We start from the raw sequence: 16,156 nt of genomic DNA, 5'->3' as shown, positions 1-16,156 counted from the left end.
CTCGTAGATATTTACCCTAGAGAACTGGAAACTTGTGTTCACATAAAAGCCCACACATGAATGTTTATAGAAGCTCTGGTTATAATCACCAAAGATTGGAAATCACTCAAATGTCCTTCAATGGAGGATGCATAAACACCTACCACACAGCAAAAAAGGGAACAAACTTGATACAACGATGTGAATGCATTTCAAATGCATTGTGCTGTGGAAGAAGCCAGCCTCAAAAAATTACACACTTTTACTTCTTAAACATTGAGGGTGTGGGGAGGGGCTGGTCCCGCCCTGGGCTGGAGTTCCTTTTCTCACACCTGTGATTGGAAATGTGGAGAAGGGGAAGGGAGGGACAGCTCACTGGTTCCTTCTGCCGTAGCTCTGTGGTTAAAAACGGAAATTGTTCTCTTGCCCAGTCCCACTCCCCCCAAAAAAGCGGCATTAACAGAATAATTGTATAATTCCATTTACATGACATTCGCAGAAAGCCAAAAACTCCAGGGACACAGAAAGCCAAAAACTCCAGGGACACAGAACACATTAGTGATCGGCCTGGGTTAGGAGTGGAGGAAAGGTTTGACTATGGGGTAGCACAATTTTGGGGTCCACGTATTCTGATTGTGACAGTATTTATAAATCAAAATAATGTTAAAATTTATATAGCACTGTACACCCCAAAAGCCAATTTACTATAAATAAATCTTTAATGAGAATAAACTGTGGGGAATGAGAGTAGGTCTCCTGTTCACCTCAACTTTCAACCAGTCTCCAGTCCCCAGTAGCCACAACTTTGATAATTCCTGATTTTAGCTTTTACTAGTTAGCACTAAAACACAAAATAATAGAGACTTAAGTATATTTTGGGACAATGTCTATTAACTTACGAATGTAGGCTGGGCATGGTGGCTCACGCCTGTAATCCCAGCACTTTGGGAGGCTGAGGTGGATGGATCACCTGAGGTCAGGAGTTCAAGAACAGCCTGGTCAACATGGTGAAACCCTGTCTCTACTAAAAATGCAAAAATTAGTCAGGCATGGTGCACGTGCCTGTAATCCCAGCTACTCGGGAGGCTGAGGCAGAAGAAATGCTTGAACATTTGTGGAGGCGGAGGCTGCAGTGAGCCAAGACTTTGCCACTGCACTCCAGCCTGGACAACAGAGCGAGACCCTGTCTCAAAAAAAGCATAACAAAACGAAACCAAAAAACAACTTACTAATACAAATGGTGGTGAAATGGACTTTTACTTTTCATCTCACCTCCTGTTTGTTTCACATTGTTAATATTTATTAGATTTATGTTTCTGTTTTCTCTGTGCTAGGCTGAGTCTAAATAATAGATCCATAAACAGGATTTACAATATGACCCTATAAATATTATTTACAACATAATAAAGTGTGATCAGTCTGCAAGAGAAAATGTTACTTTATATCCTTGAAAATGTATCCCTCAACTGAAAATGTCTTGAATATCCAGGTGCACTGGAATCTCCTATTACATTGATGAATTGTTCAGCGGTGTCCATCTTGATTGCTTTCATTTCACCAAGGCTTTCTTGCACAGCTTCTGTTTTTTTTCCCCGTAACCCAGTTGGCCTCTTGTTAACAAAAACATAAGCCTTTACCCAGTCTCCAAGGTTACCAGCTTCCTAATTATACTATTATTCTGGGAATCCACTTTTCCTCCTGAAAAACCAACTCTTCAGCACATTCTTTGAGCTAACGGGAGCACTGGCTCTGTCATCCTGCTGAACCACTATCCTGGTAGAATTTTTCACTGTGTGCCAGGTTAATGCCTTTCTTTCTTGGATTTTATGTCATCTTTCTCAGCCTTCTTTCTACTTTTGTGGCAGCGTACGGCCAAATATCTTGTCAAGAGAAAACAAGGTCAATTCCAAGTCGTTGCTTGCCTGAAAATGCCTTTTTATATTCTCACACTTGGATCATTGGCTAGACAACATTTTCTTCCATAACTTTGGAGGCTTGACTAAAAGATTTAAAAAAAAAAAAAAAAAAGCATCGGCCAGTCTTTGTGGTTGGTTTCCATTTCTGCTCATCAAGCTTTCAGCGTCTTCTTTCTCTTTGGTGTTGCCAAATTTCTCTGCAGTGTAACTAAACATGGCTATAATTGTACATAATTGTATTCATCTTGCCAGCAAGAGGGTCTTCCATTTTTTTTTGTTGTTCCTTCGTTCCTTTTCTTTGTTTTCTTCTCCATGAGTTTCGTAGGGCTGCCATGACAAAATAGTACAGGCTGAGTAGCTTATGTACAAAGAAATTTATTTTCTCAGGCCAGGAGCAATGGCTCACACCTGTAATCCCAGCACTTTGGGAAGGTGAGGCAGGCAGATCATGAGGTCAGGAGTTCGAGATCAGCCTGGCCAACATGGTGAAACTCCGTCTCTACTGAAAATATAAAAATTAGTCGGGCGTGGTTTTGCGTGCCTGTAATCCCAACTACTGGGGAGACTGAGGCAGGAGCACCACTTGAACCCAGGAGGCAGAGGTTGCAGTAAGCCAAGATTGCGGCACTGCACTCCAGCCTGGGTGACAGAGCAAGACTCCCTCTCAAAAAAAAAAAAAAAAAAAATTAATTTTCTCACAGCTCCAGAGGCTGGAAGTGTAAGATCAGGATGCCAGAAGGGCTGGTTTCTCCTGAGGCCTCTCTCCTCGGCTTGTAAATGCCCCCTTCCCTCTAGGTCCTCACATGGCCCTTTGTGTGTGGCTGTGTCCTAATCGTCTCTTTATATGAGAACACTTGTCACGTTGGATTAAGACCCATCCTAATCACCTTTAAAGGGGTAAACCCTTTAAAAGTCTCTCCAAATACAGTCCCTCTCTGAGGTACTGGGGATTAGAGTTCCAGCCTGTGAATTTGAGAGTGACACCATTCAGCCCTTCGCCCCTTTTCCCGCCTCTCCAGGATCATTCCTGTCCCCCACACATGCTCATACGCAGCTGCCGTGGTTGATCTGGAAGGAAACACACTGACAGTGGTCACCTGGTCCTGTCCTGGTCTTTGTATTTGATTCTGAGCTGGGAGCACCTCTGGAGTTTCCCTTTCGCCTCAGAATGTGGTTTCCGTTGCTTTACTTTCTTCAGGAATGTTTCCTAACCTTGGAAACTTTGAGCAATTGAGATTGGGGGATCCTTTCTTGTTTCGGTGTTGTTAAAGCTCCTTTCTTTGTTGTTGTTGGGGTTTTTTGTTGTTGTGTTGTTTTGTTTTGAGAGGGAATCTCACTCTGTCATCCAGGCTGGAGTGTAGTGGTGCCATCTCGGCTCACTGCAGCCTCCGCCCCCTGGGTTCAAGCAATTATCCTGCCTCAGCCTTCTGAGTAGCTGGGATTACAGGCACCTGCCACCGCGACCAGATAATTTTCATATTTTTAGTAGAGACGGGGTTTCACCATGTTGGCCAGGCTGGTCTCGAACTCCTGACCTCAAGTGATCTTCCCACCTCAGCCTCCCAAAGTGCTGGGATTACAGTTGTGAGCCACCGTGCTCAGTCCCAAAGCTCCATTTAAAAAAATTGTCTTCAAAGAGATCTGAGAAAAGAAGACAGACCCAGGAGATTAGCAACACTTGACTACTTTACCCCCACTCACGTGGTAAAAGATGAACTGGAAGCTTTTTTCCTTTTAATTTTAATTGGTAACATCAAATCTTAAATGGATCAAAGGTTTTATTATTTCAGTGAGGCCTTAGGGACAAAACATAAAAAAAGAGAAGTTCTAGAAAACCGGTGTCAGAAAATAACAGAGAAATAGAACAACAGAGAATCTCAGGAAGTCAGACTTCTGAGCAATATGTGAATTAAAGGAAGAGTATATACTATTTTAAGCAAAATGGAATCCTTTGACTATGTGGTATCAGTAAGTTGCAAGACTTAAGTGATTAACTTAAATAGAACCTTTTGAATAAAGTGGCAATGCATCAGCCAAAAAGTGGGCCTGGGCAGGGCTCGGTAGCTCAAGCCTGTAATCCCAGCATTTTGGGAGGCTGAGGTGGGCAGATCACCCAGGGTCAGGAGTTTGAGACCAGCCTGGCCAACATGGTGAAACCCCATCTCTACTAAAAAATACAAGAACGTTAGCTGGGCATGGTGTGTGCCTGTCTGTAATCCCAACTACTCGGGAGGCTGAGGCAAGAGAATCACTTGAACCCGGGGCGCAGAGGTTGCAGTGAGCCAAGATTGCACCACTGCACTCCAGCCTGGGTGACAGAGTGGGACTTCTGTCTTAAACAAACAAACAAAAAAAATTGGGTCTGGCATAGCGGCGCATGCTTGTGGTCCTAGCTATTTGGAAGGCTGAGGCGGGAGCATTACTTGAGCTCAGGAGTTCGAAGCCAACCTGGACAAAATAATGAGACCCTGTATCTAAAAAATAAAAAATAACTGGTTGAGAGTTTGATAGTGATCTTTCTCATGCACTTTTTAAACATTATACATTGTTCCATATGTATATGTCTATAAACAACACATTGTTAAGCAGATTTTTACACTAAATAGGAAAGTGACTGTCCTGCATGCAATGCATGTCATTCTGCAATGTTATAAATAATGTTAGAAAATATGTTATTTTAGTATTTAGCCATATTGATATATGCATCTCTTTTTTTTTTTTTTTTTTGAGACGGAGTCTCGCTCTGTCACCCTGGCTGGAGTGCAGTGGTGTGATCTTGGCTCACTGCACCTCCCAGGTTCAAGCGGTTCTCCTGCCTCAGCCTCCTGAGTAGCTGGGACTACAGGTGCATGCCACCACACCCAGCTAATCTTTTTTTGTATTTTAGTAGAGAATAGGGTTTCACCACGTTGGCCCAGATGGTTTCAACCTCCTGATCTCCTGATTCGCCCGCCTCAGCGTCCCAAAGTGCTGGGATTTACAAGCATGAGCCACCACGCCCAGCCAATGCATCTTTTATGCATTCACTTAACCACTGTATAGTATTCCATTACATGGATATACTGCAATTTATTTATTCATTTCTTCTAGTCAAAGACATTTAGATGATTCTGATTTTGCCAAACAATGCCAAAATTCACATTCTTATCTGTTTCTTTGTCCACATGTATGAAGTTTCTCTAGGGCAGTGATTTCTTTAAAACTTTCTGTCACATTTAATGAAAATAATTTGAGCATGCACCCACTATATATGAATATGGTATCCTTTATAAATTATATAAACTGCATCAAATTAATGTGCTTCATAAATAATGCAAAAAATAAATATAAAGAGGATGCGAAAAGTTTTTTTAAACCAATATTTTACAAATATTTTTATTCATTAGTGGTACAGAAATCATTAGTGTAGGTAATGTGGTTGAAATACACTTTGTTCATTTCTAAAAATCTCAGTGTAAGATTTGAAAACAGCTATGCAAAGGCCTGGCATTAAGTTCAGTTCATTTCAATGCTTATTTTTCATGACTGTCATACTGAAAAAGATACTTCAAGAAGGGAGTATCGGCATAATTGACCATAATTTGATTTTTTAAAAAACAAAATTTCATCTATATATTGTGAAGCTTTCAACCAGTGGTGCTAGGACCACTGGATTTCCACAGGCAAAAGACTGAAGTTGATCCTCTCCACAGAAATTAACTCAATGGATCAAAGACTTCAATCCTGAAAGATTTAGGGGGTGAGCAATTGGTGAGGGAGGCCACCCGGGGAGATACATGGCCTTCTATCATTGTGGGAAGCTGGCTTACTGTGAGACTGTGACACAGGGTTGTAAAATTACAGCTATCTGAGAACAAAGAGAAGCCAGTATTGTGTGACTGTGTTCCCAAGCTTCGCTTTCTCTTTGGCATAGTGACTTTGGGGTCCTCAGGTTCTCCTTCCTTTCACATAACCAAAACAATGAAATCTATCGAAGAAAACCGAAACCACAAGTGACAAAAAAAGGAAAAAGAATTTGGGCTTCATAAAAATTGAAAACTTTTGTGCTGCAAATGATGTCATTAAGAATTGAAAGGACAACCCACAGAATGAGAGAAAATATTTACAAATCATATATCTGATAAGGGACTTATATCCAGAATACATAAAGAACTCTCACAACTCAGTACTAAAAAGACAACCCAATTTTTAAAATGGGCACAGTATTTAAATAGATATTTCTTCAAAGAAGATATCCAAACAGTCAATAAGCATATGAATATATGCTCAAAGTTGTTAGTTTTTAGGGAAACTTAAGTTAAAACCACAATGAGATACCACTGCCTACCTTCTAGGTTCTGATCAAAAAGATAGGCAATAGGCCAGGCACAGGGGCTCACACCTGTAATCCCAGCACTTTGGGAGGCCAATGTGGGCAGATCACCTGAGGCCAGGAATTCGAGACCAGCCTAGCCAACATGGTGAAACCCCCTCTCTACTAAAAATACAAAAATTAGCTAGGCATGTTGGCAGGTGCCTGTAATCCCAGCTACTTGGGAGGCTGAGGCAGGAGAATCGCTTGAACCTGGGAGGTGGAGGTTGCAGTGAGCTGAGACTGTGCCATGGCTCTCCAGCCTGGGCAACAAGAGTGAAACTCCGTCTCAAAAAAAAAAAAAGGTAGACAATAACAAGTGTTGTTAAGGATGTGGGTAAACTGGACCCCTTGGCTGGGCATGGTGGCTCATGCCTATAATCCCAGCACTTTGAGAGGCCAAGGTGGGCTGAGTGCTTGAACCCAGGATTTCAAGACCAGCCTGAGCAATATGGCAAAACCCTGTCCCTACAAAAAAATACAAAAATTAGCCAGGCATGGTGGTGTGTCCCAGCTACTCGGGAAGCTGATGTGGGAGGATCACCTGGGCCCCGGGAGGTCAAGGCTGCAATAAGCCATGTTGGTGCCACTGCACTGCAGCCTGGGTGACAAAGTGAGACTCCGTCTTCAAACAAACAAATAAATAAACAAAAATTAGTACCCTTATTCCCTGCTGGTGGTAAATCTAAAATGGTACAGCCACTTTGAAAAACAGTTCTTTGAAATGTTAAACATAGAGTTTTACTATATAACTCAGCAGTTTCACTCCTAGGTATATAACCATGTTGACCAAAATTAAGGGTGTGGAAGCAGAAATAATTTGATTTATTGGAAGCCAAATGTGAGGATCAACCTGGGAAGAGACATCAGCAAAGTAGGGAGTGTCCCAGAGTCTGCTGCAAGTTGGAAGACCCTTATAAGAAAGTTGAGGAAGACCGGGTTTGGTGGCTCACGCCTGTAATCCCAGCACTTTGGGAGGTGGAGGCAGGAGAATTACTTGAGGCCAGGAGTTGAAGACCAACCTGGGCAATAAAGCAAAACTCCCTCTCTACAAATATAAAAATTTAAAAATTAGCCAAGCATGGTGGCACACTCCTGCAGTCCTAGCTACTTAGGAGGCTGAGGTGAGAGGATTGTTTGAGCCCAGGAGTTCAAGGCTGCAGTGAGCCACGATTGCACCACTGTACTCCAGCCTGGGTGACAGAGTGAGACCTTGTCTTTAAAAAAAAAAAAAAAAAAAAGTTTAGGAGAAGAGAGAGGGACTCCTCATATTAGAGCTTTCCATTTTCTTTTTTTTTTTTTTTTTTTGAGATGGAGTCTTGCTCTGTTGCCCAGGCTGGAGTGCAGTGGCGCGATCTCAGCTCACCGCAACCTCCCAGGTTCAAGCAATTCTCCTGCCTCAGCCTCCTGAGTAGCTGAGGTTATAGGCATTCACCACCACGCCCAGCTAATTTTGTATTTTTAGTAGAGACAGAGTTTCTCCATGTTGGTCAGGCTGGTCTCAAACTCCCGACCTCAGGTGATCCACCCACCTCGGCCTCCCAAAGTGCTGGGATTACAGGCATGAGCCACCGTGCCCGGCCCGAGCTTTCCATTTTCATTGGAGGTTATAATACAGAGGTTATGATCACTGGCTGCAGATAACAACATATGGGCTAAAATGTTTTAGCACAAGACAATCAGTAAAACGTCATGATTCAGAAGCAAATCAGCATCCTTTTTAGTGTTAGTGGGCTGTGTATTAATCAGTATATCAGCACAATAAGATTGGAGGGAGGCACTCTTTACTCATGGGCAGGATATAAGCCAGGCATTGTGAGACCTTCCCCAGGTGGTTGATTTGGAAGCCTGCCACATGTGACATGTGAGGTGTCACCCAGAAGAGATGAAAACATGTCCACACAAAACCTTGTGCATGAATGTTCATTACAGCATTATTCACAATAGAGAAAACATACAAACAACTCCAATGTCCATCAGCTGATAAAAGGTGATATATCCATATGATGGAATGTTAGTCATAAAAAGGAATGAAGTGGCCGGACGTGATGGCTCATGCCTGTAATCCCAACACTTTTTGGGAGGCCGAGGTGGGCGGATCATGAGGTCAGGAGATTGAGACCATCCTGGCTAACACATCCCCTCTCTACTAAAAATACAAAAAATTAGCGGGGCGTGGTGACAGGCACCTGTAGTCCTAGCTATTCGGGAGGCTGAGGCAGGAGAATCACTTGAACCTGGGAGGCGGAGGTTGCAGTAAGCCGAGATCGCACCACTGCGCTCCAGCCTGGGCAACAGAGCGAGACTGTCTCAAAAAAAAACAAACAAGGAATGGAGTACGGATACATGCCACGATATGAATGAATGTGAAAGACAGTATGCTAAGAGGGAGAAGCTGGTCACAGAGAACTGCATGGAATGATTCCATTGAAATGAAGTGGCAGGCAGAGCCACAGAGACAGAAAGCAGATGAGGGGCTCCCAGGGGGCCGGGGAGGAAAGAATGGGAGTGTTTAGACATATTTAGATGCGCAAATCCTTACCATTGTGTCACAGTTGCCTCCAGTATTCAGTGCAGCCAACATTGCACAGGTTTGTAGCCTCGGAGCCAAAGGCCACACCCATGCAGCCCGGGTGTGTGGTGGGTGGCACCGTCTCGGTGTGGGTGAGTGCCCGCTATGAGGTTCCCATCACCACAGAATCGCCTCCTGACGCATTTTTCAGACCCCATCCCCATCATTAAGTGACTTGGGACTGTTTTCATTTCTTGTTGCACCAGCCCTAAGACATAAGCCAGGCAGCTCAGAATCCTCTAGCCTTAGGGATGGTTTCATTCTGAGTCTGATGGCTGATAAGTTATAAAGCCAGGCCTCAGGCCCAACGTTCTGCTTCCTGATCTCATACTCTGCCCACACAAAACCACACGCTCTCTTTTGAGTGGATGATCTTCATCTTTGATAAAAGCAGCTCTTACAGTCTAGAGCAGTGTGAATTCTAGCTAAGGCCCGTGTGGATCTGTCTCAGGTTCCATTTTCTATATTAATCAGCTATCAAATGATACCAAGTAGAAGGCCTCGGGACTTCAGGACCTGAGCTTAATTCATACACATTTTCTCCCAGCACCTAAAATTTGATCAGTATTATTTGTTGCCACAAAGCTGATGAAACTTGGCCCCATATTTTAGGGATGGAAAGATTAAATCGTTCTTTACACTGCGGAGGTGTACACTAGTAAGACTTACTGTTCTCTACACTGGATAATCTTCTCTAGGCCTTCACTCGCGTGTTTGGTAGAAAAAGTCAACTGGTCTTATTTTGAGCAACACCATCCTGGTCACTAGGGTTGTATGAGAGTTTCAGGGTCATCTATAGCCTGAAACAGCTATGAAAGGGGTCTATAATCAGCCATCCGTGCTGTTCACCATCCGTATGGTCCTATGAAGGCAAACAATTCACCTGCTTCCATATGAAGTGTAGCCTCACGGGACTTTGTAGAGATAGGAAGCCTTGGACCTGGAAGTCGGTCTTATTGGGTATCCATTCAAAGCTGTATTCCAGCAGGATGCTGACCACTGTCACTCCAGGACCACACAGGCTTCCACCCTCTGAAGGGGCTTCCTTAAAGCTGTCTCTCAGCCTGGTGTAGTGACCCATACCCATAATCTCGGTGCTTTGGGAGGCTGTGGAGGGAGGATCTCTTGAGGCCAGGAGTTTGAGACCAGCCTGGGCAACACAGCCAGACCCTTGTCTCTACAAAAATTAAAATAAAAATTAGCCAGGCATTGTGGCACACACCTGTAGTCCCAGCTACTCAGGAAGCTAAGGTGGGAGGATCACTTGAAGCCCACAGTTCGAGGCTGCATTGAACTATGATTGTATCACGGCATTGTAGCCTGAGCAACGGAGCAAGACCTGATCTCTAAAAAAACACTAAAAAACCTGTCTCTTGTTACTGGGCTGGCCCACTTCTTCCTCACCAGTCCCGGGTGCCCTTCCCCACCTGAGGCTCCTAGAGGTAGGAAGTAGGTGGGCTTTCCTCCTCAACCCCCTAAAGAAGGGGGTGTCATTTAGGAACTGGGGTCTTTCTTTAAGGAACTGGGCAGCATCTGGTTTTGGTCTTTCACTACTTGAGCTATAAAGTTTCTGGCTGAGCGCGGTGGCTCACACCTGCAATCCCAGCATTTTGGGAGGCCAAGGTGGGCAGATCATCTGAGGTCATGAGTTCAAGATCAGCCTGGCCAACATGGCGAAACCCCATCTCTACTAAAAATACAAAAATGAGCCGGGTGTAGTGGTGCATGCCTGTAGTCCCAACTACTCGGGAGGCTGAGGCAGGAAAATCACTTGAACCTGGGAGGCAGAGGTTGCAGTGAGCCGAGATTGCACCACTGCACTCCCGCCTGGGTGACAGAGCAAGACTCCATCTCTAAATAAATAAAGTTTCTGAAACAAGGAACACAAAGGCATGGCTACCTTCTTGAAGGGAAGAGGCTCAGGATCTACTTCAGTCCCTGCTTAATATTCCTAACGTATTGAACTAGGTTAGATTCACAAAGTACTTAGAGCAGTAACTAGCACATATAAACACTGTTAAATACATTCTTTTAGGTGTGTTCTCATGAGTGGGTGAGCAGGGATAAACCCAGGGTGTTTCACTTTTTGTCTTTATTCTCTAGAAATATTCTGAAAACATCTTAAACTCCTTCAAAATAGGGAGTATTGCCCAACTTCAGGTGCATGTACTGCGACCTAGAATATATTATTCTGTAGTTCAATTACAAGACAGATGGTTTTCTGTTTCAGATTTGTAAATACTTTTAACGAGCTCATCACCATCACAATGAGTGGGAAAGTTTATGCAAATATCAGCAGCTACAACGTCAGCAAATATCAGTTTTTTCCTTCTGGCACGTAAGTACCTAGACTGAATGCTTCACTCAAAGGTTCAAGAATTTCTCTTTAAAAAATACATTGAAACTTTTAATGCCAAGAATGTTAACCAATATTATTCTTTCTTTTGATAGAAAAGGCTTCATAATAAGCTCAACAGAGATTCCATCACAATGTCAACCTAATTTCAATACATTCTACCTTGAATTTGGTAGTGCTTATACCTATATAGTCCAAAAGAAGGTTAGTAACTCGTTTCATTGTATCAGAAGATCTGCTCAAACTCGATTGATATGAAGACTCACAAACACTTAGGACATAATATGATTTAACTAGAGTGATATTAGGATCTGTATTTTAAATGGGCTTAGAATTAATTCGCTTGGCTAATTCTTTAACTTATTGTTGACTTAATCATTAGAATCTAAACAGACTGACTTCCCCTGGATAATAATTTATGTTAGCCAATGTCTGATGCCTCCTTATAGAATATTAACATAGACTTAAGGAACTCATAGTTCAAAGAGAGGGCAGTGTTTTAAAACGACTTCCAACCTACTCTCTTATCTAAAAGAAAAATGCTAGTGAACGTGTCTTCAAATCCCATTGCAAGTGTAAAATGCAGTGTTGCCTTATGTTTAAAATGTGTACGTACTTGATAAATCATATGATGTAACCCTAGAAGGTCAAACTCAATTTACCTGTTCGAACAATTTTTATTTTAGAAGCTCTCTCAACTTCCTCTGCTTTTGCCTTACTGCTGCAGAATGACAGCTGCCCCGAAGTGAAGGCGTTTGAAGATATTTCAGCCAACACAGTTAACATGGCTCTGCAAATCCCGCAGTATTTTCTTCTCACCTGTGGCGAGGTGGTCTTCTCTGTCACAGGATTGGAATTCTCATATTCTCAGGTTTCTTGTTTGTTGTATTTACCACCCGTCTGCTATACCCCTGCCTGCAGAAAATACTGATGGGACTTCATTTAAATCTGGGATAACTATGTTTTTTAAAAGTCTAGAAAGTATTATGGTATCTTCTGTAGAGCAAGGTCTCTGAGGTCACCAAGTGTTGTCCTTAGTGAATGAGAATTATTACTCTCTTGAGCTGTGCAAGAGTGTGTGTTCATATGTGTCTATAGCCCCACAGTCGTACCCTAGACATTTAGTGCCCAATATTTATTACTGACTGCTACCAGAATGATGAAGGTCAGCAGATTCTCCTTTCTGAAACAACCAAATGTAACCAACCATTCATAAAACAGCTCAATTACAGGTCTGTGTCCTCGTGATAGGTTTGGTTGAGGTCTCTTTATAGCTCCCAGTAAACATAGCAAATAAGGTCTAGCTTTAAAAATAAAATAAAAAAAAAAATAGCTGAGCGTGGTAGAGCACGCTTGTGGTCCCAGCTACTTGGGAGGCTGAGGCAGGAGGATTGCTTGAACCCAGCAGTCTGAGGCAGCAGTGAGCTGTGATCACGCCACTGTACTCCAGCATGGGCAACAGAGCAAGATACTGTCTCGAAAAAAAAAAAAAAAAAGGAAAAAGTTTAAAAGAATTATTGCTTTTAAGTGTGTTAGACTAATGAGCTAGGTTTTATTGATACCCAAATTAGAGCTTAATTATTGAACTGTGTTGTCAGAACTATACTTATAGGCATTATAGCCCGCAATGCCTAGTACCATCAATTTTTATAGTAAAGAGGCCAAGATGAGTCAGAAAATCACTTTCTGTGATAACCTCACAGTCTAATAAAGGAGATAGCTGTAATACAGGTGACAGGTGTTTGAAGAGATATTTTGGAGATGTGGCAGGAAAGCCACAGAAGGGCAAGCTTGCAGCCCAGGGCAGCCTGCATTTGAGGGGAAGACTATGCCAGGCTGGGTGGCTTCGCTTGGAAGCTCTCCTGTAGAAATAGGATCAGCTCCTCTGTAGATGTGTCCATTTAACTAAGGGGACGGCGTTGCAAGGATGTGGAGCATGAAACACAGGGATTCTTGTCTACTCGTCTGTGCGTGTTTGGGTGTCTTGTTACCTAAGTGATGATCCTTTTTACATTGAGGCCACCTGACTTTTCGTGTGCATTGTTAGGGTGGTCTGCTTCATGAAATGCCCATCGGTGAGCTGTGTTCTCCTGCTCGGAGGGTGAGACCTGGAGCAGGACTCACTTTGCTTTGCTTCCTCAGGCTCCTTCCAACATGAAGTCGGTGCTTCAGGCAGGATGGCTGCTGACGGTGGCTGTTGGCAACATCATCGTGCTCATCGTGGCAGGGGCAGGCCAGTTCAGCAAACAGGTATGATGAGGGAGGGGAGATTGCACATACCTCTGTCTTTCCTATTCATGGTCATCATGGTGGCCCTCCCTAGCCATCTGTCTGCTCTGTGTGGTCATCTAGGCTAATAGCTGGATTAAACTGCCAGACCAGCCAGGGCTATTCCCAAATAGACTTATGGCAAAGTGTCTGCTGTTTCTTCTTCTTCTTCTTTTTTTTTTTTTTTTTTTTTTTCTATTGCCAGGCTGGAGTGCAGTGGCACAATCTCGGCTCACTGCAACCTCTGCCTCCCAGGTTCAAGTGATTCTCCTGCCTCAGCCTCCAGAGTAGCTGGGCCTACAGGCACCCACCACCACATCCGGCTAATTTTTGTATTTTTAGTAGAGACAGGGTTTCACCGTGTTGGCCAGGATGGTCTCGATCTCTTGACCTCGCGATCTGCCCACCTTGGCCTCCCAAAGTGCTGGGATTACAGGTGTGAGCCACCGCACCCAGCCTGCTGATTCTTCTTATTTCCACTTGTTGTTAACGCAGCTGGAAATTGACAACCAAAATAGCCGGAATAGGTTAACTTGAAGTCGCCCTTATGTGTTTTACTATCAAGGGAAACATGTCTCCTACCTTCAGTGAGTGCAGCTTAGTAGCTGCAAAGCAGACACATGTTATCCTGAAACTTTCATAACACCTGAAGTTAAAGCCATCCTAGAGATGGTTATAAATTTTACAATTAAATGAGGGCTCTACTGATACTTACACTCTTTCCTTCTGCACTGTAGCATGTCTACCTCATAAGGGAGCTGTTATCCCATCCGTTTCATGACTTCCTGCACCAGGTCCCAGCAGCAGATGTGCTAATGCTGTGTGCTTATGAGCTCCAGGTGTTTCCAGGGAGGAACATGGGGCTCTTAACTTGCTAGAGTTCAGCACATTCATTTTTCCCTCGTGGGGACTGCTTGCTGTTCTCTTGGTCCCCATCCTTCCAGGGTCCAGCCATATGTCTTAAGGCTTGAGTATTTCAGAATTTTTTTCTCATCTTCCCAAAGTCTGTTGTTGCTGTACCTTAGTGCTGTTCAAAACATGTTGTCTATATTAGCATCTATCTATCTTGGGCATTCAAGAAAAGCTGGCCTTACTGTATCTGTATTGGTTGCTTACCAATTTTCCATAATTTAATTTCAAAGCACTCTCCATCTGCATGTAGCAAGAAAATGTATACACCATATATTCATCAGTATGACCTGTTTTATTTTTGTTCTTTTTCCTGCTCCAACTCTGATTTCTTCAAAGTGGGCTGAGTACATTCTATTTGCCGCGTTGCTTCTGGTCGTCTGTGTAATTTTTGCCATCATGGCTCGATTCTATACTTACATCAATCCAGCAGAGATTGAAGCTCAATTTGATGAGGATGAAAAGGAAAAGAGACTGGAAAAGAGTAACCCATATTTCATGTCGGGGGCCAATTCACAGACACAGATGTGAAGGTCAGGAGGCAAGTGGAGGATGGACTGGGCCCGCAGACGCCCTGACCTCCGCCCCCAGGTAGCAGGACACTCCATTGGATGGCCCCTGGTGAGGAAGACTTCAGAATTGGGAACTAAACCATGAACACTATTTTCTTTCTTTCTTTTTTTTTTTTTTTTTTTTTTGAGACAGAGTTTTGCTCTTGTTGTCCAGGCTAGAGTGCAATGGCACAATCTCAGTTCACTGCAACCTCCGCCTCCCACCTCCCAGGTTCAAGCGATTCTCCTGCCTCAGCCTCCCGAGTGGCTGGGATTAGCGGCATGCACCACCACACCCGGCTAATTTTGTATTTTTAGTAGAGATGGGGTTTCACCATGTTGGCCAGGATGGCCTCGATCTCTTGACCTGGTGATCTGCCCACCTTGGCCTGCCAAAGTGCTGGGATTACAGGCTTGAGCCACCGCGCCCGGCCACAAATGCTATTTTCTAAGCAGCCAGCAATGAATCTAAAACTCTGGAAGAAGTCTTCGGTTTGAAAGGCTTATTTAAGCCACACATACACTGTCTTACAGCACTGCAAGCCCACCCCACATTTGCCATCTTCCCTATCACACAAATGATGTTATTTTGGACTAGCTTAATTTTGAAAGGGTAACAAAGTTTCCTATTCTATATTGTTCATTTCTAACACTCTTATGAAAACTATTCTAAAGGAGGCAAGAGCCAAGGCCAAAAGTGAACATACAGGTTTGAGAATGGCTGTGATAAGGACCAGCTGGTATTAACTGATAACTTTACCTTTGGGTTTTTGTTGTTTTGTTTTTCCAGTCCCTACCTCTGTTTAAATTATGGATAACTTGAAAGACAGCTCATGTGAAGGCCAGTAATGATTTTTTTGAAGTTTCAATGGTGTGAAATAAATTTCTGTTCTTAAGCATAAGTGTTCACGTATCTCTGGGTAGGGTAAGAAATCTTTAACATACTATCTGATTATAAAAGCAGCACCTGCTCATTGAAATTTCTTCCTGGTCCTGTTTTCCCCAGGGATGACTGATTGATTGATTGATAGATATATAGACAAACAGATAAAGAAAGGTAGGTAGGCCGATAGATGATAGATAGGTAGGTAGATAGACGAACAGATAAAGGTAGGTAGATAGATGATAGATAGATAGATAGATAGATAGATAGATAGATAGATAGATAGATAGACAGACAGACAGACAGAAAGACAGACAAATAGATAAAGATAGGTAGGTAGATAGAAGATAGATAGATAGGCCGGGCGTGGT

The 16,156-nt window shown here is 43.2% G+C and overlaps 1 protein-coding gene across 1 annotated transcript in view; it reads left to right on the top strand.

The window, feature by feature from the left end:
- SLC15A1 (solute carrier family 15 member 1) overlaps positions 1 to 15,798 on the top strand; it is a 71,098-nt gene extending 55,300 nt beyond the window's left edge. The window contains exons 19-23 of the mRNA XM_032149197.2: positions 11,049 to 11,156; positions 11,270 to 11,378; positions 11,902 to 12,045; positions 13,317 to 13,424; positions 14,691 to 15,798. Coding sequence (XP_032005088.1) covers positions 11,049 to 11,156; positions 11,270 to 11,378; positions 11,902 to 12,045; positions 13,317 to 13,424; positions 14,691 to 14,882 — 661 coding nt within the window. The 3' untranslated portion in view covers positions 14,883 to 15,798. The remainder of the gene's footprint in view (positions 1 to 11,048; positions 11,157 to 11,269; positions 11,379 to 11,901; positions 12,046 to 13,316; positions 13,425 to 14,690) is intronic.
- The last annotated feature ends 358 nt before the right edge of the window (positions 15,799 to 16,156 follow it).

Source organism: Hylobates moloch, unplaced genomic scaffold (assembly GCF_009828535.3).
Source record: "Hylobates moloch isolate HMO894 unplaced genomic scaffold, HMol_V3 SCAFFOLD_4, whole genome shotgun sequence".
In the NCBI taxonomy this organism is placed as follows: Eukaryota; Metazoa; Chordata; class Mammalia; order Primates; family Hylobatidae; genus Hylobates; species Hylobates moloch.
The sequence above is the reverse complement of the archived record's forward strand: the minus strand, read 5'-3'. Positions and strand labels throughout refer to the sequence as shown.